Source organism: Lacerta agilis, chromosome 7 (assembly GCF_009819535.1).
Source record: "Lacerta agilis isolate rLacAgi1 chromosome 7, rLacAgi1.pri, whole genome shotgun sequence".
Lineage (NCBI taxonomy): Eukaryota > Metazoa > Chordata > Lepidosauria > Squamata > Lacertidae > Lacerta > Lacerta agilis.
Window position 1 is genome coordinate 59,754,982 of NC_046318.1, and position 27,430 is coordinate 59,782,411.

The window sequence follows — 27,430 nt, forward strand, 5'->3', positions numbered from 1 at the left end:
ATACAGATTTTCAGTCTTGTAATCCTAAACAAGGATGTTGGTATTTTCCATTAATGGTCTTCTGGGTTCTAAGAACAGACTTCCTTGTTACACTTGGATATTAGTAGTAATTAACAGTACAGCGGAATGCTCCTGTTCAGATTTCTTGCCATTCCATTTCTCTATCCTTTCTGGCTTTCTGTCTCATCCCAACCCCCAAACGATCAGCCAGCATTACATGTCCACTGAGCTTGCTCAGTTCTGTTTTTGTGGGCCACTCCTTTTATTTTTTGCACTTCTGCAAGCCTTCAGGTTCTTCCAAGTCTGCTGATGCCTCCCTCTTGTTTGTGGATGGTGTCATTTTGACTACGTAAGAAGTGGCACACATTGAATAGGGTTAGTATACATTTGATTGTTTAGCCACTGATTACAACAAACATATAGAACTATAAATCACAAATTTATTATACATTTGGAAAACCTAACATGCAAAGTCATTTTATATTAATTATCTGTGTGGTCTGAAGTATTAAAAATTATCTTCCTTAGAAAGGACAGAATTGATTCCGTAAAAAGCTTGATGAGTGTGCATTGCAGAAATGGCAGATGGAGCAATCTTTGTTTTTTGTCAATCAGTTTATGTTGTGGCTTATGGACAATGCTATTTTCCACTGAGCATGCTAGTTTTGAATTTTCCGTAAAATGGAGCCCAATTATTTCCCTCTTGCAGTACTATATAGAGAGCTTGTCTGTAAATTGTGGGGTGGATTGCCACTGCCATAAACACAAACTTCTTGTGTATAGGAGTGAAGCAATTTTTCATCCAGCAATGTTTGTCTGTTTATATTGAAATCATAAAATTACAGCAATAATACAATGTTTAATAGCTGTCTATTAGCTATACCTGTTACTGCTGAAGAAACTGCAGATCTCTCATGAGTCTTACAATCTTCCTGAGAAACCAGGAAGGTATAGCTTGTTTAGATGGTTCAGTGGTCAGCCTTTAAACTTGAGGTTACTGGAAGATAGATCCTTAATTAATGTAAGTGTAATAAGTGAACTCTGTATTAATTTTGTATATTTCTTTGAGAGCTTATTTAGCTGAAAAATGGCAAATATTTGTATAGCATTTTAGAATCATCAGAGAACTTCACATTTATTATCTCAATAGACGCAAATGCTTTAAGTTATCTTTCTGCGCCTCAAATCCTCAATAGTACTTTAAAACTCTGAAACAGTAACAGTTTGAGATGTCATTTTACCTGGCAGTGTCAGCCTACATTTATCTCTTTGGTCTCCTGAGAAGCCAAGAACACAGCAACTTCTGAAAGGCCCAGTTGGCTTGGGGCCAAATACCTTTCACTCCTTTGAGCCTTTGACTGGTAACTAACTCCATGTCATTGAAGTTCACAAATGATGTAACAAGGTATGCATGGATGGGCAGGAAATCTAGTTACATTTTTATCTAGTTTTAGAGATGTCCAACAATCCTTCTGCCTTCTTCCTCCCTGCCAATTTCTGCTGAATGACCCTGCATTTGAAATCTTCCATTTTAAAAAAAGCAATCTAATTTGATACAGAACAGTGGCTGAGTTTATAGTTGCTTTCAGGGTTCACCAGTAGTGTAATCCTGCTGTATTTAACTCCAATAGACTAGAACTACTGCTGTCCAGTAAACTGTTGTTGTTATTTAGGAAATGTATATACTACCCTTCGTCAAAAGGCTACAGCACAGTTTGCAACATAATAAACAAGATAATGTAAATCCATAATATCCATACAATGCAAAAATTAAAAAAATATATAAATACAATTCATAATAATAATAAATATATAGTTCCTTCTATAATTTAATAGATAATGAACAATACATATAAGTAGCAGTGTCAAATTATACATTTGTGAGAAAGGGAAAATGAGAGGTGTGTTCCTAATAGTTTGTAATACCATACTTTTCTGTGTATAAGACTAGTTCGTTTTCTTTTAAAATTATGCAAAACAGTGGAGGCCGTCTTATACATGGATGGATGTTTGATTGGTTGCTGCTGCGGCTGTCAGCGACTATTGGGCATGTTATTGGTTGCTGCGTCATTAGCTGGTGTTGATTGGCTGACGCTGCGACAATTGAGCAGGCGATTAGCAGCAGTTTGTTCTGGCGATGGGACAGACAAGAGGCGGAGTTTTGGACGCGTGTGGATTTTTGGCAATCCCCCCTAAACAAAGCTCAACAACCCTGTGTAACCCTCCCCCCAAAAGCTCAACAACTCTGGGAAATACTCCACAAAAAAGCTCAACGACTCCCACATTTTCTTAAATTTGAGTCCCCCAAAATAGGGGGCGTCTTATACATGGGTGTGGTACTTTACTGAAGTACAGGGGTGAACATAAATATACTGTAGATACAGCATCAGCATGCACCTGCATGCCGAATCTATGCTAAATCAACACAGTACTAATGTTAAGAATGCAGCCATATATATATATAGGTTCTTCATAATCAGTGCTGTTATGTTTCTGCACTACGATTGAATGTTTCAGTCAAGACTGAAGAAGGCAAAGCACTTTAAGCACACTTTAGAGTGAATATTGTTTGCTTAAGGCTTTATGTGAATAACAATGGTCTTCATATTTTCTGGTGTGGAAGACTGCCGAACTCTGTTACCTATTTCAATTCATTGCCATTTCTTCCATTTATCTTTTATGTCACCTGAATAATAAATTATATGAAATATAGGGTAGTTTGTATTTCTTTTAGTTTAATGTGTTTTTCATCTGTTCATTCACTTATTCCATATTCTGCTCACCTTGGGCAAAGGGTGAAGTATTGAGTGGATAGGAGATATTGAATTAGATCACAGAAATTAATCTAGGGAAAGAATAAAAAAAAACTTTTTTTAAAAAAAGACTTTCTTAAATTGCATATGATTTCAAAACTCAGGTTTTTATTCAGTTTTTCTATTTTCCTAATATAACAAAAATAGCTCAGTATGTAGTGTATAATTCAACATGGTTTGGCACTATGAGAACAAGCCTAGAAGGAGCCTTGGATGTGTGTATTCCTTCCTTCCCTTATGTGCTCAAAATACTTAGTCACTTCCTGTTTTTTGGCAAACCAAAGTTTGTTTATATCAAAACTGGCAAACCGTAACTTGTGCTTGCTCTGCAAACCAGGATCACAGTCTGTGTTTTAATCCTGGTTTGCATGGCAAGTACAAATAATAGTTTGTCAGTCACTCCCTAGTAACAAACTCTTCAGATAAAGAGTGGTGGCAGAAAAGAAGCAATACAGGGCCACTGAGAAACAAGAGGGAGGCGAACTTTATTTTCTTAAGAACATGAGCATCTCACGTATAACTTAATTAGATCTTAGCTGGAGTTTACTTTGAAACTGAACAGCATAATCTGTTGTTTAGTCTAGAAGTGTATTTAAGTTTATGATCAGTTTTGACACAGTGATGCCCAGTTGGTGGTGTCATGCTCAAAAATAGGTTTGGGGGAATCAAATACTACATGTTAATCCCTGTTATGTTAGTACTGAAATGGCCCATGTGGGTATTGGATTCATAATACCCTGTTTCTCCTAAAATAAGACATAGCCATAAAATAAGCCATAGCAGGATTTCTATGCATTTGCGAAATATAAGCCGTTCCCCAAAAATAAGCCATACCCCGAAAATAAGCCATAGTGACGTGGTACCTCCCATTAAAACAGCCTGGAGAGGAGTGGCTATGCAGCTTACCGATGCGACACGGTTAAAATAAGACATCCCCTGAAAATAAGCCATACTGTGTTTTGTTGAGCGAAAAAAATATATAAGACGGTGTCTTATTTTAGGAGAAACACGGTAGTTTACTGAACCATGATTTTTAAAATGTCGAGTTATACAGTGCCTCTGAAGAATACAGCATCCCTTTCCTGTTTGTATACATATCATCAGTGTTCCCCCCCCCCGGGGGGTACACAGGGGTACGCATACCTAAACATTTTGTGAATCTTTGTACTTTTGTCCATTTACTGTATTTATTTCCCCCGATTTGAACTATAAAATGGTGATCTTCTTGAGTCAAAATGAGAGTACCCCTAAACATTTTTTAAAGAAAAAAAACTGCATATCATAGGTATATATATATACACTGACATTTTAAATGGGTTATGCTGAATATTAAACCAAAACTCTTGAAGGCCAGAAGTAGTATTCCCCTATAGCCATAGCCTAACACTGAAAATATCTGCACTTTTTGCTATTCCACACCATCCCCTCTTGCCTCTGGCAGTGTTTTTGCCCTAAGATGAAAGATGAAATATGTTTGATTTTTTTTAAACTGCAGAAATAGGGTACTTTAACATTAGGTACTTCATCTGAGGCCCTTCTCTCTGTGTTTCCCCTCCAAGGGAGTTGCAGATGATGGTGGGCCTTCCTTTCCTGTTTATGGAATGCTGTCCCCAGGAAGGCACACTTAGTACCATCCCTATCTGGATTTTTTCCCTGGTGCCAAAAAAAATTCTGCTATTCTTTCTGCCTTTTCTGAGACCATAGGATGTTTGATTTGTTTGAGAAGAATGGAAGAGTAGTGTGATGCAGATACTTTTAGTGTTATTCTTTCGTATTTTTTTAGAGGTGGTATTTGAACTGTTGCAGTAACCTATTGGGGGTTGAGCTGTATGGCTATGCCTCTTCACTTCTCATTGAGTACACATTGAGTTGAACTGCTACATTTTTCTGCAGAAGCTGAGAAAGCAAACATTGTTTTTTCAATTTATTATTGAATAGATATGTTTGTCATTTTACAATATGAAATGTTTTCCAGTGGTTATAAACAATATTTTTGTTAGTTTCTAGTGCCAAACTGAAAAGAAAAAAGAACTGGTTTGGTGGAACTGCCATCTATACAGAACTAGTAGCAGATAGTGAAGTTAAGAAAACGTCTAAATCTAATAGTTCCTCAAATCCAAAATGGGATGAACAGTTGACTGTGTAAGTAGATCTTTTTTCCTAACTTTTATTATTGTGAACAACTTCCTTGCTGTGGGATAATGATTTGCTGAGATTCATTTATTATTTTACAAGATTTATATGGAGGTAGCTTGCATCTTACACTTATTTCGCTTGGCACACTTGGCCAGGAAATAATCAATTAAATAGAAAGTGGGTGGGACAGGCCAAAAGAAGGGCCAGTGGGGAGCAACAACTCCTCTGTGCCCCCATTCTCTTCCTTTCCATGGAGCAGCTAGAAAAAGATTGAAAAAGGTCGAAGAGAGGATGGGATGTGAAGCTGCAAGGAGAATGCACGAGTATAAGCTGCCATATCATGGGTTTTCCTCGATTTTGCTTTTGCATACAGTGGCCAGAAACGTAATCTCCACGTAAGATGTAAGTTATCTGTAAAGGGGTAAAGGTAAAGGGGACCCCTGACCATTAGGTCCAGTCGCAGACGACTCTGGGGTTGCAGTGCTCATCTCGCTTTATTGGCCAAGGGAGCCGGCGTACAGCTCCCAGGTCATGTGTCCAGCATGACTAAGCCGCTTCTGGCGAACCAGAGCAGTGCACGGAAATGCCATTTACCTTCCCGCCAGAGTGGTACCTATTTATCTACTTACACTTTGACGTTCCTTCGAACTGCTAGGTTGGCAGGAGCAGGGACTGAACAACGGGAGCTCACCCCGTCACAGGGATTCGAACTGCCGGCAAGCCCTAGGCTCTGTGGTTTAGACCACATAGCCACCCGCGTCCCTAAAAATCTAAGTGCTTTACTTAAGTGCTATAATATGAAATACTGTTAAATAATATAAAATATTATATTATTCAGCACCAGCAGGTGTAGTGTTTAGGACTGCTCCAAGTCTCTTGCTCTTCTCGAAAGATCTGTTTACACACAAAATATGAAATAATAATAATAATAATAATAATAATAATAATAATAATAATAATAATAATAAATTTGTACCCCGCCCATCCACAGGGGGGGCGCCACTACTGAGAAGGCCATCTGCCTGGTTCCCTGTAGCTTTGCTTCTTGCAGTGAGGGAACCGCCAGAAGGCCCTCGGCACTAGATCTCAGTGTCCGGGCTGAACGATGGGGGTGGAGACGCTCCTTCAGGTATACAGGACCGAGGCCGTTTAGGGCTTTAAAGGTCAGCACCAACACTTTGAATTGTGCTCAGAAACGTACTGGGAGCCAATGTAGATCTCTCAGGACCAGTGTTATGTGGTCCCGGCAGCCACTCCCAGTCACCAGTCTAGCTGCCGCATTCTGGATTAATTGCAGTTTCCGGGTCACCTTCAAAGGTAGCCCCACGTAGAGCACATTGCAGTAGTCCAAGCAGGAGATAACTAGAGCATGCACCACTCTGGCGAGACAGTCTGCGGGCAGGTAGGGTCTCAGCCTGCGTACCAGATGGAGCTGGTAGACAGCTGCCCTGGACACTGAATTAACCTGTGCCTCCATGGATAGCTGTGAGTCCAAAATGACTCCCAGGCTGCACACCTGGTCCTTCAGGGGCACACCTATCCCATTCAGGACCAGGGAGATCCTCCACTCTGATAAGTATGTTAGATGTTCGTATCAGAACTGAAACATTAACTGGGGAAACAACTTACAGATAAGCAGGGCTTCCATTTTTTGACACCCCTGCCCACCCAGTATGGAATAACTAGTTATGATGTGGTCAGAGAACATTGGGTATATTCCTCCAGTTCACAGTGGCTACATAGAGATCCAAGAATAATCTATAGGTAACAAAATGTGTGGTTCCAGGAAATATTAGGTGAGACAATGTAGCCCAAATCAGTATAAAATTGATGATTTATGACACCAATGCCCAAGTATAAAAATCTACAGCTTGTTAAAGAACCACTTTATCTTCCTTCCCATTATGTTTCTAATTTCTTTTGTTTTGTTTTATTGTATTCCTTTTTATTTGAGTTTCAAATGTTTTTTTGTAATTACTTTCATGTAAATTATTTTTACACACCTAACAACAACAACTTTATTATTTAAACAACAACAACAAATTTATTATTTATACTACTACTACAGTGTTACTATTTACGGTATACCCTGCCTATCTGGCTGGGTTACGCAGGCACAATAAATGCAGGCTCATTCAGGTTTTTTCTGTCCTTTCCTTTCTGTAAATACAGGACTCAGTAGGCTTCTATCCATTTGCTTGTAAAAAAGTAGGCTTGCTTTCAGGATTCTGGTCTGGGAAATAAGTGGTTTGACTGTTTCACAACCTTCTAAATATTCTCTTCACACTGGCAATTTTATTCACATGATTTCCTCTAGGTGCAAACTAAGCATAACTAGAAGCTGGGATGTTACATGTCTTTGCCACCTGTGTTTTCTACTATGGGATTCCAACCTGATGCAAGCTGTGCAAAAAAAAAAAAAAGTGTAGCTGCTGTACTGTGTAATATCCCGACTCTTGCATGTATCTGGAACTTAATTAGACTTGGGTGCCTAGGCTGGGGAGGGGTCTTCAGAGCAGTGTACTTGCATTTTTCAGTGGGCAACAGTGGGGAGCGGGGGGAAGAGATTCAACATTGACAAATTTGACTGTTATTAAACACAGCTGTTTAACTTCATAATGCAGATTTATGTCCAAACTCTATTTAGGCCTAGGTGTTGTTTTGTATATTGAATATGATGAAACTGATAGATTGCAATGTGCCATGATGAAAAAGGAAACAAAACTTGTTTGTTGTTTATAGGAATGTGACTCCGCAGACCACTTTGGAATTTAAAGTTTGGAGCCATCATACTTTAAAAGCTGATGCTTTGTTAGGAAAAGCCACTGTAGATCTTAGACAAGCTTTGGAAATGCATGATAGAAGATGTAAGTTTCCAATTTATTTAAATTTCATTAGTTAACCAAATCTTTATACAAAAATGTGTCTTGGTTTTTGTAATATATATGTTTAACTGCAGATGATGTTCCAATTGTTACATATATTGTAGCTATATATAAAGGCTTAAGGCTTACTTGATCTTGCATAATTTCTCCCACCTCACCCTTGCTGGTGACTGTAGGAATGTTATGATTGATAAAACATAACCCATAAAGCAAATTGGAATGTCTATGAGCAAATCTGTGAAGGTTCATTTTATTAGGCTAATGCGTCTTGCATGAGCAGGAGCCCCATGCTAACAAGCTGTCTCCAACCACATTTTCAGAGATTTCCCATTTATAGTACAACCAGTGCTTTTTTCTAGGGGGATGCAGGGGGACCCATACCCCTAAACATTTAGTGAATCTAAGTTTGGCCTCATTAAGGGACAGTATTTCAATATGAGTAGGAAAATGAGAGTGCCCCAAAACATTTTTGAAGAAAAAAAGCACTGAGTACAACCCCACATAAAGCATCCAATACTTTACAGAAAGGTTCTGCAACTCCAAGGAGAGACTTTGTGGGGGATCACAGAACTGCAGAACTGGAGGAAGGGTTGGAAAGCCCAATTACCCAAGTTGCCTTCTGTTTGTAGAATTTTTTAATCCAGCCTATAACTGATTAGGCAGATGTATATGTTTGTTTGTTGTAAGTGTGTACACACACACCCCTACCAGGGTGGGTGCTTATATCTACATATTGCTTATGTGTAGGCACAAATAGATCCACAACTGTTAAGGAATCTGTGTGGCATAGTTTGGGATGAACTGTTCAAGGCACAGTTGTATAGTCCCTGGAAATAGGTCCCAGGTGATGTAGAATGGAAAGTCTGACTTGGTACGCTCTTCATGCCTATGGAAACCTCAGGAGTGAACTCCTGCCATTTCTCCTTGGCTGGTGCACCTTGAGCAAAGGAGAAATAAGTGCATGCTGGGTTGGATTGAGGGGAGTATTTGATCTATAGGGTCCAAGGATGCCCCCCTATACCCCTAGCATACCCCCACAACAGGAAGAAAACTATGTTAGCCTTGGAGTTGATGAAATGAGTTTTTCTCCTATAGGAACTAATGACAGAGAAATTGAAAAAGGTTAAAAAAAAACCAACCCCCTCCCCAAAGAACTTTAGAATTATTTAGATAAATTGCTCCTGCCACTGTCCAATTCCTGCTGTGGTTGGCAAGGCTTAGATATGACAGTACCCTGCCATGGATTCTCCCTTATGCTCTACAGTAGCATTCTCTGTTAAGCATCTATATAATGTGGAAAACCATGCTGTAGCAGTGTATTCTTAATATTTGAATCAATCATTCCAAAGAATTAAAATGAAAAGTTAAGTATTAATGAAAGCCTATTTAAAAATATATATAGCAATTATTTTTTTCTAGTGACTGGTTAATTGATTTTTTTTTCTTATAGTAGAAAGAGTCAAAGAACATTTGAAACTCTCACTGGAAAACAAGAGTGGCTTGGTGCAAACAGGAGAACTAATAATTGTGCTTGATGGTTTGGTGCTTGAACCAGAATCTCTCCCAAACCACAGTTCACTAGTAACCAGTAAGTTAAACTGGGGAAAATAAGATTAACCTTAATATCCCATGGTATAAGAAAGAAAATATCTAATTTTGTTTCTTATTGTTTAGTAGAAGTCCAGCAAAATGGTGATGCTTTACATGAAAACAGAGAAACATCCGCAAGAACCACTTCCAGGTCAGAGTTTTCTTTAAAGAAAACTATTTATGGTAACAGTATAATCACCTTTCTAAAATGTCATAAAACTGAATTTGTATTTCAGAATATCAGGTTGCATTTCAGAGTTCAGCTGGGATGTTTTGCAGTAAGAATAAGAGAGGAAGTGCATTATTGAAAAATAAGTCTGCTTTAGAATATGCATTTACTTCGGGGATGGACATTTACTTTGACTCATTCTACTATGAGAAAGAGATTTTATTTATTTATTCATTTGTTTATTTTGAATGCATCCGATAATATGCTCTGTAGAAAAGGGATCTCCAACCTTTTTGGACCCATGGGCACATTTGGAGTTGGTTCCACTGTAGAACAGCTCTTACTGTCAGAAGGTTCTTCCTGATGTTTAGTCGGAATCTCTTTTCTTGTAACCTGAATCCATTGGTTTGGGTCCTAGCCTCAGGAGCAAGAGAAAACAAGCTTGCTTCATCTTCTACGCAACAGCCCTTTAGATATTTAAATATGGCTATCATATCTTCTTTCAGTCTCTCCTTATCTAGGTTAAACATACCCAACTCCCTCAACCATTTCCTACAAGCCTTGGTTTCTGACCCCTGATCATTTTGTTGCCCTCCTCTGCACACTTTCCAGTTTGTCAACATCCTTCTTAAATTGTGGTGCCCAGAGCTGAACACAGTATTTTAGGTGTGGTCTAACCATGGCAGAATGGAGTGGTAGTATTACTTCCCTTAATCGGGACACTAGACTTCTGTTGATGCAGCCTAGAATAGCATAAGCTTTTTTTGCTGCAGTATCACACTGTTGACTCTACTAAGACCCCTAGATCCTTTTCACATGTACTGCTAGTAAGCCAGATGTCCCCTATCTTATATTTGTGGAGCTGTGTCTTCCTGTATAAGTGTATTTGCCCTTGGCTGGGCTGGTATTAAATCAGAACACAATGATTAAAGTGTCCATCTGTAAAGCATATCTCATTATTATTTCAACTTCCCTTATCCCTGTCCATAATTTTTTTTTGGGGGGGGGGCATGCCCAAAAGACATGCTGCATCCCAGCACTGGTTGTCTTGCATTTCCAACATGAATTAATTCATTGTAAATACAATTAGACAAAGTGGCCTCGGGTACCATTGAAAGGTAAACTTATAAAAGTTTTCATTAAGATTCTTGCTAATTGTCTGGGGAACATATTGCCATACCCCTTTTTACCAATTTAAGAAGATTTCCTATCCCAATCTTTCTTGTCAATTTCTGGTACTCTGATAAGAATAGGTTGTGAAATCCATATTTCAGGATTCATATAACTAACTTAGTTTTGTGGTGTTCTTTCTTAGCCATAGTATCTCAAATTCCATCAGCTCCGAGATGTCCAGGTTTTGTAACTAAAGTCTAAGCAGTGTTTCTGAACTGTAAATATTGAAAAAGCTACAGTCAGTTTTGTTGCATTTCATTAGTTGTCTCAAACTACTCGTCTTGGCATTAAGTGGTGTGTATATATAAAAAATAAAAAAGTAATATCACAGAAGGCAAACATTTCTCTCTCTGCTAGCCAGTCCGCTCCTGCTTTTTCTGCATGATTTACTGTGGGATGTATGTTTATGCACACCCAGCAGGAAAGTAATCAAGTATCAGATTCTTGCAGCCACCTGTTCTGGCTGCAGATCAGTTGGTGATTCTGCTGTGCTGTGAGCTGCTTGCACACAAACACTTTGGCTGGCTAGAAATACTATGTCCCTTTTCTGTGCTGGAGCTGTGGGAAGGAACATTACCCCCTGTGCATCCGGCTCAGAAATGCAGTGGGCTGGTAAGGAGGAATAGACAGATTGGTTTCTGTGCTGACAAGGAAGTAAGAGGTTTGTCTTTCCTCTGCCAAACTATTCACTCACCAAGATGGAATTCCATGCAATCATTTGTATGGAATCCCCAGTCTCCAATGGCAACCAGGTGAGTAGTTAAATACAAGACTGAATTTGCCACTAAAATGATAGCTACTGGAGCTTTCTCCATTCAGTCTAATCCAGCATTGTTATTGATAATGTTAGCTGTTAAATTGAAGTTAATTACAGACAAAGCCACTTTGAATGCCCAGTTGGTTAGAAACTTTATTTTCAAATAGCATTTGATAGTTTTATCAGTCTGTGATCTACATTAGGAAAACTAACTAAATTATAATGTCACTGTGAGTGGTTGGAGAAGAGATGGAATCCATTTAATGACTGTCCAAATATCACTTGCAATCAGTGCAACGGAATTGATTGGAATCATATTGCACAATACTTTTATTTATAATGTGTATCTATGAACATGGTGTTTTGCAAAGAATAGATATGAGAGGCTGTTATGTAAAGAGCTTGCGATCTGAAATAGAGATAGTGAAACAACCCTTTTAAGGGTTGAAGACAGGGTACACATGGAATAATATGTGATTATGTCCATTACCTTTGCTTTGGCTTAGTTACAAAAAGAAATTGTGACTGGGATAGTTTTCAGATTCTTCCTGGAAAAGGTGAGTTTTGTGGAGGAACTTGAAGGGAGGTGGTCAAATGAAGACCACCCGAGAGGCATGTGTGATGTTGTCTAGAATTATAAAATGAATACTGTTCTCATCCTAACTAAATTGATGCAAGTTTTATTCAGGTCCATTAATAATTTTTGTAAGTTTAGAACAAATATTTATAACAAATATAAAAATACTTATTTTGACAATATTCCTGTGCTGTTTCCAACAGAACAGACAACCAAACACCATCAAGCTCTGTAGTACAGAACTCATTCCCTATACATGCAGTTAATGGAGACAGTGGAGACAGCACACCATCTCCTCCTCATATTGCAAGCAGACCCAAAAATACACCAGCACCAAAACCACTTACAAGCCAGTCTGATGACGTTGGTAAGAATACAGCCTATTTGACTACTTGATTATTATCTTTTTCAGGGAACTCCGTATTAATTATAGGAAGTAGTATGCTAGCTAGTCTAGACTATGGCTGCATTTTCATGTATGAAGTCAGATGTTGTGCAGGTAAAAACTTCACTAAAAATAATAATTAGTCTTATAGTGTGCTCCCAACTGTTCTTTGGCATGCCAGGACTTGCATTCGGTACCTTTCAAATTTTGCATCAAATGCTTGCACTTGTGATTGGTTCTACTCATGAGCTCCCAGCCAGAGTAAATCTGTGCTGAAAGTGGGGTTTGTAGTCTGTGCAGATCAATGGATTTGCACTGACTACGAGCATCTTTCAGCAGGGAACTTCATTTTCAGTTTTCAGCAAAAATTAATAATAATTAAACAATCAGCACAGTTTAGAGTGCACTCTTGAGTCTTTCCTTTCTAATTTGGGTCGCCTAACATCATAACATCAGTGGACTATGGTGGTTAGGGGAGCTAAGGATCTGTACTGCTACCTCTGACTTACATGTATGTGGTGTTCCATTTCCCCCCTTCGTGCTGCTTCAAATACTGTTCTGAAGAATCTCCTGGCCATTTGAAGCAGCTTTTGGGGAGGAAGAGCTGTTGTGGAATGTGTGCTGAAAGTGAAAGAATGATGCTTGATTTATTTCTTTACCTACTTTAAATTATTAATCATAAGCAATCTGTTTCTAAGAGAGAGTAAATTATAAAACAAGGCTGTTTGTGATCTCCAGTGTTGCCTATCAGTTGACAGAAGGAAATTGGTCAGTGGAATGTGCAGGGAGGCAATTTTGACTGCCCCCCTCCATCACCCCCCCAAAAAACCCTAAACTGCTTTGGAGGGTCCCTCAAACTTATGAAACAGATGTAGAGGATGCACAGTATGTACAGGGAGGAAAACGATTTACAGTTAAAAGCTTTCCTTCTGTCAGTCAACAGACACTCCTGAATACTACCCTGTTTATTTAAATTGTAACTTAAATAACCAAGAAAGGCAAACTTAAACTGCTTGCGTAATACAAACATTCAGATCAAAACAATAATATTTGAAACATCATACGTTATCTTTTTTTAATGAATAGAAAGAAACAGTTTTGCTTTTCTAAATTCAGAGAAAGCATTCAACAGCGTAGAATTGTCATATTGCTTTGAAGTCTTTTGAAGGGTTGAACTCAGAAAAAGCCCACAGAAGGGGGCTGGCTGAAACTGGATTGCCACCCATCGTTTCCCTGGCAGGCCCCTGAGCTGTTGCTTGGGTGGCTAAAGAGAAAGTGGGTTGTGATCTCCAAGAAAACATGACTCATTATTAGAAATAGTCATCTTTTGCAATGGATAATTAAACATCTTCTTTGGCAAAGCGATGGCAGTGAAAAGGACATTAATGCCAATGATAAATTTCTTGTTTAAACCTTTACCTAACAAGTGGTTTCTTAAAAAACAAAACAAAAAACCTCAACAATTTTGAGGGGTGTGTGTCCAGGAATTTTACTTTTTGAAACATGGAAACCCTAGTACAAGCTGAAAATAAAATAAAAGGTCTTTCCATCTCAATTTTAAAAATGTATGACCGTGTTAATTGTACTATAAACTGGATTAAAAATCAGTAGTTACCAGTGATTTCATTTAAAGAAGTTGTTGTTGTTGTTGTTGTTGTTATATAATTATATAATTATTATTATTATAAGAGCCAGTGTGGTGTAGTGGTTAAGAGTGGTAGACTCGTAATCTGGTGAACCGGGTTCGTGTCTCCGCTCCTCTACATGCAGCTGCTGGGTGATCTTGGGCTAGTCGCACTTCTTTGAAGTCTCTCAGCCCCACTCACCTCACAGGGTGTTTGTTGTGGGGGAGGAAGGGAAAGGAGAATGTTAGCTGCTTTGAGACTCCTTTGGGTAGTGAAAAGCGGGATATCAAATCCAATCCAAACTTTTCTTATTATTACTTCAGTACCACGGGACACAGGTGGTGCTGTGGTTTAAACCACTGAGTCTCTTGATCTTGCAGATCATAAGGTCAGCAGTTCAAATCCTTGTGACGGGGTGAACTCCTGTTGCTCTGTCCCAGCTCCTGCCAACCTAGCAGTTCAAAAGTGTAGCAGTGAGGGTAGATAGATTGGTACCGCTGCTGCGGGAAGGTAAACGGCATTTCCATGCTCCAGAGCGGTTTAGTCATGCTGGCCACATGACCCAGAAAGCTGTCCACAGACAAACGCTGACTCCCTCAACCTGAAAATGGAGATGAGTGCCACACCCCATAGTCAAATTTGACTGGACTTAACCATCCAGCGGCCCTTTACATTTACTGTTACCTACTACTGATACTGCAATCTTGTATATGCTTAGGTGCAATTCCTTTGCCCCTCCCTTTCTCATAATACTAGAACTTGGAACTATAAATGGAGCAGAATGCTGGAAGAATCAGGACAAAGGAAAGTACTTATTCACACACCACATAGTTAAACTGTAGAATTTGCTCTCATGAGAGGTAGTGAAGGCCAGCAGTTTGGATAGCTTTAAAAGAGGATTAAACAAATTCATGTGGTTATGTTCTGCCTCTACCATTGAAGTCAATATTCCTATGACTATCAGTTGCTGGGAACTGCAAGTGGGAAGCATGTGGTTGTGCTCAGATTCTGCTTGCACGCTTCCCATGGGTATCTGGTTGGCTACTTGAAACCAGGATGCAGTAGACTCTTCTTATGTTCGTATGTAAAGAATAGCAGTAGCTGCCAATTTGCTACCACACAAAGTGCATGTTGAAACTGATGCATAAAGCCATATACAGCATGGAACAAGAATACTCCCATCTCATCCCTTATACCACACTGACCACTATGCTTTGCAGGAGAGGGCATCCTGCAGATACTATCTTGTCAGGAGGTCCATTTGGAACCTCCCATTATATATCAGACAGGTGCTGTCTATAGTGGGTTTTTTGTCACCTGTTAAAGTATTTTCTCTTTTAATAAGCCATTAAGTGGAAATTTTTATCCCAGTTAGGGATATTGGATATTGGATGGGAAATAGTTTTAGCTTACATAATTATTTTATATATGTTTTTATTGTATTGTGGAAGTGCTTTGAGATACAGTCGTACTTTGGTTCTTGAACGGAATCTGTTCCGGAAATCCATTTGACTTTCAAAAACCAAGCTGCGGCTTCCGATTGCCTGCAGGAGCTTCCTGAGCTCAATCAGAAGCCACGGAAGTCACATCGGACGTTCAGCTTCCAAAAAAAGTTCACAAACCAGAACACTGACTTCTGGGTTTGCGGCATTTGGGAGCCAAAACATTCGAGTCACAAGGCGTTCAAAAACCAAGATACAACTGTAGTTAATAGGAAGCAATTCATAAACGAACAAACTATAAACTTCTACTACTTGGTTTCGGGTGAAGTAAAAACATTGTTTGTGGAGCCTGAGGAGGAAAGAAGAATCTGACTAAATACATTCATGGGTCTCATCTAAATGTAGCCTTTTATTTTTATAATATTTTTATTGTTTTATTATGACATCAATTTCCCTTTAATTATCTTTTAAAATTCAGGATGTAACTTTATGTTGTCAATACAATATCTTCTCTTTTTCTGCATCCCAGTTAATTGTGAGTCAACTATGATGGAAACTGATAATCATTCTGCCTCCGAAACTCTTATGGATTCTGGTGAGGCATCTTCTACATCTGTAGACTGTACTCCAGCTACTGTAGAACCTTCTTTAGCAGCAGAAGTTACTAGCAACTCTGAAAGCAACACATCTACAACTGCTCCCAGTGTATCTGCTGGGCTTGATGCTGTTGCTCCCACAGATACTGCATCTTCTAGTACAAGAAGTAATGTAACTACAGAAGCAGCGAAACCAAGAGACTCTTCAACTGTGTCTGGGGAAACTGTAAGGCAACAGCCTGGTAGCAACAGCATAGAACCTTTGCCCCCAGGGTATGTGGGTTTTGTTTTCATTCATAATATAATAATGCTTAGACCAGAAAAGTTGTGTTTAGATAAAATGTTATTAATTCCCTTAGTCATCTATTGGACATGTTGAGGTAACAAAGAGTCTGGTGAACCCTTAAAGACTAACCAATTTATTACGGCATAAACTTTAATGGATTGCTGTCCATTTCATCATATACATTATGAACACTGAAGTCAGAGGAAAATGAAATTTAGAAAGTACAGATAGCATATTAGTTATGTAACCAAGAGCAGTAATTCACAAAACAATTGTTGATAATACAGACATCCTGGTATTCATAAGCCACTTGAAACATATAGTTATTAAAATCCATCATCCCAGTTCAATCCACAAGTGACTGCATTGATCCTCTTGATGTATTGTAAGTCAGTGGTTTTATGTTTAAGATCCTTTGTTCAAATATTGCCACTTTAAGGTTAATTACCAGGATGGTTAAAGAGTTGTCTCACTAGTTTTTAACTGGTTTATAAGATTTATGCCCATTTATTGTTTTGCAAAGGGTCTAGCATGCTTTTCCTTTGTAGAATGCAGAAGAGCATTGCTGACAAATGATGACACATATTGGGTTGGAAGATGAACAGGAGAATGAATGTTCTAGATAACATTCAGTCTTGAAATAATGTTCCAGAGCAAATATATGGACAGAGTTGGCATCTGAGTCTGATACATAGTGGTCTTCGTTTTCCTGTATCTTATTGAATTGGATTTAGATTAAGTTAGATTATCTTAATTCCCATTAAAATCAATGTGACTTAAATCATGTCTAACTTGACCTAAGTTCAGTCAGTTTTGTCTGGATCTAACCTATTGTATATAAAAAGCATGACCAAAAGATGGTCAGTGCTTGCAGATGAGTAGAGCAGTGATTGGGAACTGATTTTCACCAGTGGGCTGCTTCCTTAAATCCCCTGCCACTTGTGGGCTGACTTTGACAATTGTGCACAACCACCCACCTGCTAGCCACCTAAAGTCACAATGACACCAGGTGATTGACAGCTGTCAAAGCTCAGCTGACTAGTGGTTACAGCAACCTCCTTTGAAGGTGGACTGTTTGGCAGTGGAAAACAAACTTTCAAAGAGGCCTCCTGAAACTTATTCATGATTCATGTTACAGCAAGCCCATTTGAAAGCCACTTGAACAAAGTAGTTTGGATCCAGTCCTTCAAATTGACTTCAAAAGGGCTTGATGCAGAGGAAAAATGCTCTATTTGGAGGAAATTGTTTGAATAGAAGCTGCATCCTGAAAATGAAGAAAGTGAGCCCCCTTAACTGCATTGGAGCATTCCTGAAAGGAAATATTCATTAAGCGAATCTTTCAGAAAGTGACAACACTATTTTCTGTTAATGGTGTTTTACCTCTTTTGTATTTTTATAGATGGGAACAGAGAAAGGATCCTCATGGTAGAACCTATTATGTTGATCACAACACAAGAACAACAACCTGGGAAAGACCGCAGCCTTTGCCACCAGGGTAATACAGTAGATAAGCTGTATGTTGACTTGCTGAGTGTCATTGCAGACTTTTACAATAGTTTTACTTACTAAATACACAAATTGAAATATTTTTAGAGGATTGTGTTAGTTATGGAATTTTCTGTGCAGTTCCTTAATAAAATTAATGCTTGTATTTAATAATTTTCCTTAGAAGCAGAGATGCAAAAAATTTGCTCATGCGTGTATCTTTATATTTTAAAGACCCACCCATAAATGTGGCTCCTAAGGTACATTAACTCAATGACATTGACAGAAGACAAGTTTCCCTTTCTTGTTCTTTCTCCCTCGGTCATCCATGCCCTCTGAAGGGTGAGGGACCCTCCTAAACAATTGGATGTGGTGTAGGACCTACTGATACAGGGGTGGGGAAGTCACCCAAAATTATTATACTTTAGGATCCAAACTATAGTATATGAATTTTTCTGTAATTTTCTTTGCATGTTGGTACTGTAATACTACTATCCTCTAAAAGCTTTGGTATGTAAGTAACTGAATTTTGTCATCTGCTGGTAGTGATATCGAGAAGCTGGAGAAAAATGCTGAAATGGCAGGGCATACCTTGCTTTTTATCTATTTGTTCTGTTCATTTTTTTTTATAGAAAAGTTCATATTGCTCTGAATTAGGCCATGCTGCCAGATCTTTGTATTCAAATTAGTTAGGTTTTTTGGGGATGACTTTCAGTGAGTCTCACCAGCAGCTTGCTCCTAAGTGGAGGGATGAGTATCCTCTGTATCCAAAGCTTCAAATGGCTGTCATTTAGAACCCATGTAACTATTGATATTATAGCTCTATCAGTGTGTTTTGTACTTTACAAAATAGGGGAGGATAAATCCATGCTCCAAGGAGCATACAATCTACAATTTGCTAAGGAGGTTGGTATAAATAGGAAGAATATGCATTTCAATTACATGTTTTTAAGCTTACAAATGGGGTGTCTGGGTTAGTTTTCAAATGCTTTGATTACAAGATTGAGAACTGACTTTGCAGCAGATTTCTCACTTTAGAATTCTGTCATAGACCTTCTTTTGTGGTTTTTTCTTTGCTTGTAAAGCCAATTTAGTTTGTGCTTATTTTGCATTCTAATTCCTTCCTTTCTTGAGAGAAGAAAATTGCATATTTTTCCTGCGTGCATGTTTCAGAACTTGCACTGATACCAGAAGAAGCAAAATTCAGTTGTGTTGCAACTGCAGGAGACAGTACAATTAAGATTTAGCATGCACTATTCTGTCACTTAAACTGTTTCAAAAAATGACTTTGTGCCACTTAACACTGGCAGAAACTCTGAGGCAGATATTTAAGTGTGTTTGTTTTCTGATCCCACACATTATTTTATAATATTGTAATTAGAAAGAACAACATTTGAAAGGCTTAGATTTATAAGGCAAAAAGAAAATAGCTTCCAATGTTTCTTAGGTGGGAAAGACGGGTGGATGATCGTGGCAGAGTTTATTATGTGGATCATAATACAAGAACAACAACATGGCAACGACCTACGATGGAATCTGTCAGAAACTTTGAACAATGGCAGTCCCAGCGAAATCAACTGCAGGGAGCTATGCAACAGTTTAACCAACGATACCTCTATTCGGTAAATTTAAAAAGTTATGAAACATTTTGAGTTCTTGTTTTTCTCTTTGCCTTCCATTAAATGTTTGATGCATGTTATATGCAGCTACATACTGAGACCATGTTATATATCATGGCTGTGTTCAGATGTATTACAAAGCTATGGTTTCTTGATTGGCTTGTTTGGACATTTGTCCGTAGCTTCATAAACCATCAAGTTCTGACTTATTATCTCCATTTGTTAATAATTGTTATTCCAGATTCCCCTTGTTTAGGTGTAATGAACAACTCTGGCTTAATGCTGGGGAACTCTGCACCAAAGCTGGTGTTCAAGGGGGAGGGTAAGACGAAGAAGCAGTGCACATTCATGACTCTTATAAGAAACCATGCAGCCGTTGTCTTTCACTGAGTGGCCATGGACCAAAGTTTGTTCGGGGCTTGGCAAACCTGGATCTGAAACCACAGATTGAAACCGATTTTGTAGCTGACGTTTTTGATAACACTGGTTTGCTGTTATGTCTGAATTCAAAGGAGGAATTCCTAGGTGCAGGGTTTTCTGAAGACTTACAGTGCCTCCTTGTTAAGGCTTAGCTTTCAAGCTACAGTTTTGAAACTTGTGTTGTTGTTTTTTCATTTGTGTCTTCAGAAGTAGCATAAGTTAGTTTCACATAGATTGTACTGAAATTAATTGTGAAAAGTCAGCTTCATTTATTTTAATGTGAACAAAGTGCAACTAAACTTAGTCTTGTCCCAGTCCTTTTGCAAGTTGATTATGTTATGAATCTATCTGAAGAAGATTAATAACCAATAACAGAACCATAGCCAGTGTGCCAACTTTTCATTGAAGTTCACAGTGCAGAATCTCTGTGGAAATCACTGTGCTTTATGGACAATTCTGAACTGTTTTTATTTAAATCTGAATTTCACGAGACAACTCTGTTGCTTAGATTGTATTGAGATTCCAAATTATTTAAACTAGGTGTATACCTGTCTGAGATGCATTCTTCCCCCATGTACAGTTCACCTTGTGGGTTTATAAGAGCAGAGGGTGATTGATCATACAGATTTGAGTATGTATATATTGTTCCATGGTGGATACCTACAACACTTTACAAAAAAATGGAAAGGCAAACTGATCACCTACTTGTTCAAATGCAGTCCAGATTTAGTCTACTTGTGTTGGCCTCGAACATGAGGAGTGTTCTACCTAGTTAGAAGCAAAGTTATCAACAGGCCATCTGGAATAACAAAGAGATGAATTACAGTAGGCAAGGAGATGGCCCCTTCTTTCTATATCACCTTCTCCGAGAAGAAAGCTTGCAAAGTGGAATAGTGCTACCTGTCACACAGCACATGTTCAGCCTGTCTGTTGTGGAGAAAGAAAGCCACCTGGAAATCTGAAGCTGGAAATGGTAGGGTAGAAAGGATGGCAAAAAATAAAAGAAATAAAGAAGAGAAGCTTGTTAAATATAGAAATAGTGCTTTTTATAGTGTTATAGATATTTTAAATATATATATATTATTGTATATTTATTTTGTCTTATGTCTTCACTAGGCTTCAATGCTGACTGCGGAAAATGATCCACTTGGTCCTTTACCACCAGGCTGGGGTAAGAAACGTAAATAGCTTTGCCTTCTTGGTAGTGGCACCCGCCCTGTGGAACGCCCTCCCACCAAATGTCAAAGAGAAAAATAACTACCAGACTTTTAGAAGACACCTGAAGGCAGCCCTGTTTAAGGAGGCTTTTAATGTTTAATAGATTATTGCATTTTAATGTTCTGTTGGAAGCTGCCCAGAGTGGCTGGGGAAACCCAGCCAGATGGGCAGGGTATAAATAAATTATTATTATTATTATTATTATTATTATTATTATTATTATTATTATTATTATGAAATAGACACCTATTTATAGTTAACTTTGCTTTAAATGGGTCATTTCTATTGCAGAAAGAAGAGTTGATTCAAATGATAGAGTGTATTTTGTAAATCACAACACAAAGACAACACAGTGGGAAGATCCACGGACTCAAGGGTATGTTTATGTGTGTTTTCTATTCATAAAACAAAGCTAAAGTAGGTGTAAATGATTGAGATTTTAAAGAAATATACAGTGGACACTCTGTGACGGAGGCATGTGCAACTCGCAGCGTTCGTATCACACAGCGCTGTGTCTGCGCACGCGCATGATGTAATTCGGTGTGTTTGCACTTGCGCGAAGCGCTGAAACCCAGAAGTAACCCATTATTACTTCCGGGTTCGGCGCGGAGCGCAACCAGAAAAGACGTAACCTGCAGCGGCCGTAACATGATGTATGACTGTATTACGTTTATATTTTCAGCTTACAAAATGAAGACCCCCTCCCTGAGGGTTGGGAAATCAGATACACCAGAGAAGGTGTAAGATACTTTGTTGATCATAATACACGAACAACTACCTTCAGTGATCCCCGTACTGGTAAATCCTCTGTGTAAGTGAGATGTTGATGGAGATTTTAAAATATTTGCATTCATAGTACATAGGAGTAATATTTTTACTGCTTAGGTAGTAGACAGTGGATATCTTATAAATTTTGGTGGTGGCTAATTGATTCAATATGTACATGGGTTGTTTAAGGTGTACATGAGTTACACATTATGAGGTGTGACTTTTAAAGCATATTTTAAAACTGACCTTGAAACATGAAGCATGCATGCTGCAACCTTTTCACTATATCTGAAGGACATCTACAAAACTGCTGAGGAGTTGAAAGTGTTGTAAAATCTTAATTTTCTGCTTAGTAAATTTAGCTATATTTCCTTACAGAAATAAAGGACCACAAATTGCTTATGAACGCAGTTTTAGGTGGAAGCTAGCTCATTTCCGCTACTTGTGTCAGGTAATGCTGATCAAATGATAATGTAAACTTTAATTTGCATTTTGTATTTTTTTTAAAAAATTTGCATATTGTATTTCATGATTTACTGTCTGTTTGTAGTCAAATGCTCTTCCAAGCCATGTGAAGATCAATGTATCCAGACAAACATTGTTCGAAGATTCCTTCCAACAGGTAAGACAATGTTTACATTATCAAACCTGGTAACTAAAGTAAAACACTGTATAGTGAATTTGTTTCATCTTAACATGGTTATATGACAGGAAATTTCATGTTTTAAAACTCCAATTAAAGCTGTAAAATGTTAGAAAGCTTTAACTTTTGATAATTTGAATAGCTAGATTCTTTCCTAACAAATCTTCAGTTACCTAGTGTCTAGTAGGAAATAATTTGTGTAATTAGTCTGTATAGGACTACATAAATTGAGGGAAAATATTTGCCCGTCTGTCATGTGGAGGTGGGAGGAAGGAACAATTTCCACATTGTCTAGGCAGTGCTATATTTTGAGAAAATGTGGAGCATTACAGTGGTACCTTGGGTTACAGATGCTTCAGGTTACAGACTCCGCTAACCCAGAAAAAGTACCTCGGATTAAGAACTTTGCTTCAGGATGAGAACAGAAATTGTGAGGCGGCAGCGGGAGGCCCCATTAGCTAAAGTGGTACCTCAGGTTAAGAACAGTTTCAGGTTAAGAACAGACCTCCAGAACGTATTAAGTTCTTAATCTGAGGTACCACTGTACTCATTTACTTGAAAGGGATAAAAACAAACCCATCTTCATAACCAAGTGCGTGGAGCATTACCTGGTTACCTTGGTAATATAGCTGTTTCCTCCCACTTCACAAATGCAGTGCTGCCCCATTTTCCTTCAGAGATGATGCTGTATAGCCATCATTGACTAATTCACCATTTCATGGACTGCATGATCCATAACTGGCTGGGACCATGTAGTAAGGGAAAAGAAACTGACATCTGAAAAACTGTAGTGAGGGAACAAAGTATCTGCAAATTAAAAGAAGCAGAAAAAGTTATGTTGGGAGAGTTAAACACCCCTTAATTTTTTAATGGATAAAATTGTTTAATTCTATATAAAACCACACCAAATTGTATCAAAAAACATGTGTAATATATTCTACAAAGTTGTTTACTATTTTGCCTTGTATTGTTCAACATTACTTTCGTTTGCATTCACCAATTTGTATGCAGATCATGGCTTTAAAACCCTATGACTTGAGAAGACGATTGTACGTTATATTCAGAGGAGAAGAAGGATTGGATTATGGTGGCTTAGCTAGGTAAATTATTAAGAATTTTTCTTGAAATATTTCTTGTATGTATTTATTGACTAGAAACCTACCTTGCTCCATAACTTTATGGAGTATCTGGAGATTAAAAAGAGGTGGGTTATTGAAGTTGCCTGCATGATACACAACTAAACTAGAGACTGTGCTGCTAAGAGACTGCTTTAACAGTTTCCTTATAAGAATATACTTGCTTATCAAGGTTTTAAGTGTGGTCCGGGGAAAAATCATAGAGGAAAGTGGAGAGGCTTGACACTTAAAATGTAATGAACATGCTGGGAGCAAAGGATTGGGGAAACTGAGATGGTTCAGTGTTCCTTTTTCTGTGACCAAAACAACTTGGAGCTTTCGCCAAGCAAGTCTCTCCTCTCATAATCTTTGGCTGCAAGGGGACTTTCTAGGTTTAGGATGAGGTGGCTGAGAGGAAATATACTGAGTTCAAGTCTCCTTTTTGAAATCTTCTCAGTGGCAAATATTTTCTCGAAGCCCAGTCCTCAGCAGTGAAGGGAAACTGCATGCATACTAGGTTTATTCAGAGCATATGGATGTTGGAGCTTGCAAGTTGATTGTATCTGTGCACTATACCCTAAATTGTGATTAATCTTAACTTTGGTAAATAAGATTCATAAATTATGGCTTGAAGTGGGATTGTTTTAGTTAACTGTGACTGCCATTAGTCTGAAGCAGCATCAGTCACTTCCATGCTTCTCCCAGCTGTGCTGATAAGAAGAGTGTGAGAGTCCAAGGCTCATTTGGGCCCGTTCCCATAACAATAAGCCATGTTTTATTGTTGTGTCCAAATGAGGTCTGTGCATTTTCTGTGTGCAAAGGGGAATCTCTGCTGTGAGCATGCAGCACACTCTTGAAGTGGGGAAATTGATTTTAATTGAATGTATGAGACAGGAAGTAGTTGAACTCGGAAAAAAAAATCAGAATTGGGAAATTCGGGCAATAGCCAATGGATGATAACTTCAGATTATAAAGACTTCCTAGAAAAATGTATAAAAACTATTATTGGGTGATTTGCCATTTTCCATATGTTAGTAACTTGGGGGTTCAGATTAAGGTTGCAAATATTGAAAGGTTGGGCCACATGACTTCAGGGCTTTCTGCTTGTGTGTATTATATAATACTGCCAAATCAAATATTCATGTAGTACTAGACAGTTGAATGCCAGGATGGGAAAGAAACATAAGAAGTACTTTGAAAGCTCTTTCTGCAGGCTTTCACCCAACAGTGGGAAACCACTTTTTCAGTTTAAAGCCATATTGTCTGATCTGCTGGGTGATTGCCTGCAGTAAATTGTTTCAAAGCTTTCTTCATTACCTTTGACATAAGGCTGTATCTTATATATTTAATGTCAATTTTTATGAATGCTTGGAGACACCAGTGTTAGATTTTTTATTTTATTTATTGTAATTTTTTGTAGAGAATGGTTCTTCTTGCTTTCCCATGAAGTGCTGAACCCTATGTACTGTCTATTTGAATATGCTGGAAAAAGCAACTACTGCCTACAGATAAATCCAGCATCAACAATAAATCCAGATCATCTTTCATATTTCTGTTTCATTGGACGGTTTATTGCCATGGTGAGTTTGATCATTTTTTGTTTCAAGCTGTATGTTTTTCTTTCTGGAGTGTTTCGTATTTGAGTACACATGAATGTCTGTCATACTTGGATTTCATTCACCAGCAGTTCAATCAAGTATTTCTCTGAATGGCTATAACAAGCATGTGAAGAAGAGATTGGTACATTTTCCATCATTGTCCTAGACTCTAGGACTCAGAGGTTGCGTTGGATTTTTTTTTTTAAGATATGTTTTGCTTATTTCAAAAAATGTATACACCTCTTGATTGTAAAAAAAAATCTCAAAGTGGTTTACAAAAATAAAATAAAAATACTACCACTAAAAATAATTAACAACAGTTTAAAACATTCAGAAAATTAAAAGCAGCAATAAACTAAAAGCTTAATTAAAACACACATGAACATTCTAGGTATCAGGATAGACTTTTCTAAACAAAAATGTTTTTAGCACCGAAAAAAAGCACAGTGAAGGTGCCTGCCTGATATCAACAGGAAGGGAGTTACAAAGTGTTGGTGCTGCCACACTTAAATATTGATTTCTTACAAATGTGAAATGAGTATTATGTGGCATGTGTAACAGTAGTTCTGCAGGTTGAAGCAGTCAAGTAAGCGTTTATGGGGTAAGGAGATCTCACAGTAAACTGGTTCCAGACCTTTGGAACAAAGGCTTTTTAGAGAAGTTAAAGAACCACATACCTTGCTCTGGGCATGATTCATTATGATTTAATATTGATAAAGACCCAGCATTATACTAGATGCTATGGTGCATTTGAATTTAAAAGGTACTCCTCATAGTGAGTTAAGGGATAATGGAATGACAAAGGAGATTCAATGAAAGTGTAAAGCAGTGCATATTGTATTTTTTTGGCAGAAGAGACAAATATATTTACCGAGGCTTCTAAATTAAAATTAAAATTCTAAATTAATTATAATTACCTAGCAATGAAATATTGGGGTCAGAATTGAAAACATGCTAAAAATATCAGCTAGTATGCCACATCAGCAAAACAGGAATTCATAGTGCATTCCTATTCCTGTCCCCTCAGATAAGTGTATGTAGGATTGTAGCTTCAGTATAAGGAGGTACAGTTGTACCTTGGTTGATGAACGCCTTGCAATTCGAACGTTTTGGCTCCCGAACACCGCAAACCTGGAAGTGAGTGTTCCAGTTTGTGAACGTTCTTTGGAACCCAAACACCCGATGTGGCTTCCGATTTGCTGCAGGAGCTTCCTGCAGCGAATTGGAAGCTGCGCCTTGGTTTCCAAATGTTTTGGAAGTCGAATGGACTTCCGGAACGGATTCTGTTTGACTTCCAAATTACCACTGTATAAGGAAAAGGCTGAAAATAAAAGAGCAGATACGTTGCAGTTACACAGCTCTTTAGTGCACCCATATTAACAAATCTACTCTGAGTGTCTGATGTCAGAGTCACTCACAATTAACATGTATTTAACTTAAGCAATTTCAAATTTATGCAGTTGGAAAGCTGGCCAGTTGAAATCACACAAATTAAATGCATGGAAGGCGGAGAGCTTAAAAGCTCTTTTTGTGCAGGGTTTCCCTGGTGTGGAAATAACTTTTAAGCTCTCTGCCTTGCTTACCAGGCTCTGGGAGGCTCTCATGAGATCTCAGATGGGTCCAGCAGAGCCTAGTAAGCAAGTCTGAAAGCTTAAAAGCTCTCTGCCTTCTTGTTCCAATAAGTTGTTTTGCCTATATGCGATTTTAGCTTTACTTGCTATCCCCAGAACGTAACTCCCACATAAGATGCAAGTGATCTGTACAGAAAATTGAAATAAAGGAACCAGAGAGATTGAACAAATTCCTTAAAGGCTTAAGGAAGTGGACATTTAGCTTAGGAACATGGAAACATGGGGCAAATCCCATAGAGCGGGGCAAATAACTTGTGGCTTTACAAAAGTTGTTTACCATCTATTGTCTTTGGCCATATGAGGGTTTATGGGAATTATGAGTCCAACAATATCCAGAAGGCCACCGTTTCCCTACCCCTACTACATTTTTACATACTTAGGAATAATATACAAATTGGAAAAAAGCAAATTCATAATTGTACTATGGAAATGAGAAATCACACAATACTGTATAGAAAATGTGTTTTGTAGCATTCCTTTGTTCTAATCTACTTAAAAG

General features: G+C 38.2%; 1 protein-coding gene across 3 annotated transcripts in view; it reads left to right on the forward strand.

Annotated features, from left to right (window-relative positions):
- The window catches only part of WWP1 (WW domain containing E3 ubiquitin protein ligase 1), a 47,994-nt gene that overhangs the window by 13,346 nt on the left and 7,218 nt on the right, over window positions 1-27,430 (forward strand). The window contains exons 3-17 of one of the 3 annotated variants that reach the window (XM_033155506.1): window positions 4,814-4,955; window positions 7,692-7,816; window positions 9,285-9,422; window positions 9,509-9,575; window positions 12,304-12,467; window positions 16,082-16,421; window positions 17,834-17,929; window positions 19,367-19,541; window positions 21,075-21,129; window positions 21,468-21,552; window positions 21,859-21,987; window positions 22,323-22,395; window positions 22,495-22,566; window positions 23,599-23,687; window positions 25,123-25,282. In XM_033155506.1, the coding sequence (XP_033011397.1) occupies window positions 4,814-4,955; window positions 7,692-7,816; window positions 9,285-9,422; window positions 9,509-9,575; window positions 12,304-12,467; window positions 16,082-16,421; window positions 17,834-17,929; window positions 19,367-19,541; window positions 21,075-21,129; window positions 21,468-21,552; window positions 21,859-21,987; window positions 22,323-22,395; window positions 22,495-22,566; window positions 23,599-23,687; window positions 25,123-25,282 (1,910 nt within the window). Of the gene's footprint in view, window positions 1-4,813; window positions 4,956-7,691; window positions 7,817-9,284; window positions 9,423-9,508; window positions 9,576-12,303; window positions 12,468-16,081; window positions 16,422-17,833; window positions 17,930-19,366; window positions 19,542-21,074; window positions 21,130-21,467; window positions 21,553-21,858; window positions 21,988-22,322; window positions 22,396-22,494; window positions 22,567-23,598; window positions 23,688-25,122; window positions 25,283-27,430 lie in introns of those variants that run through there. The other 2 variants (XM_033155507.1, XM_033155508.1) reach the window with 2 other exon arrangements.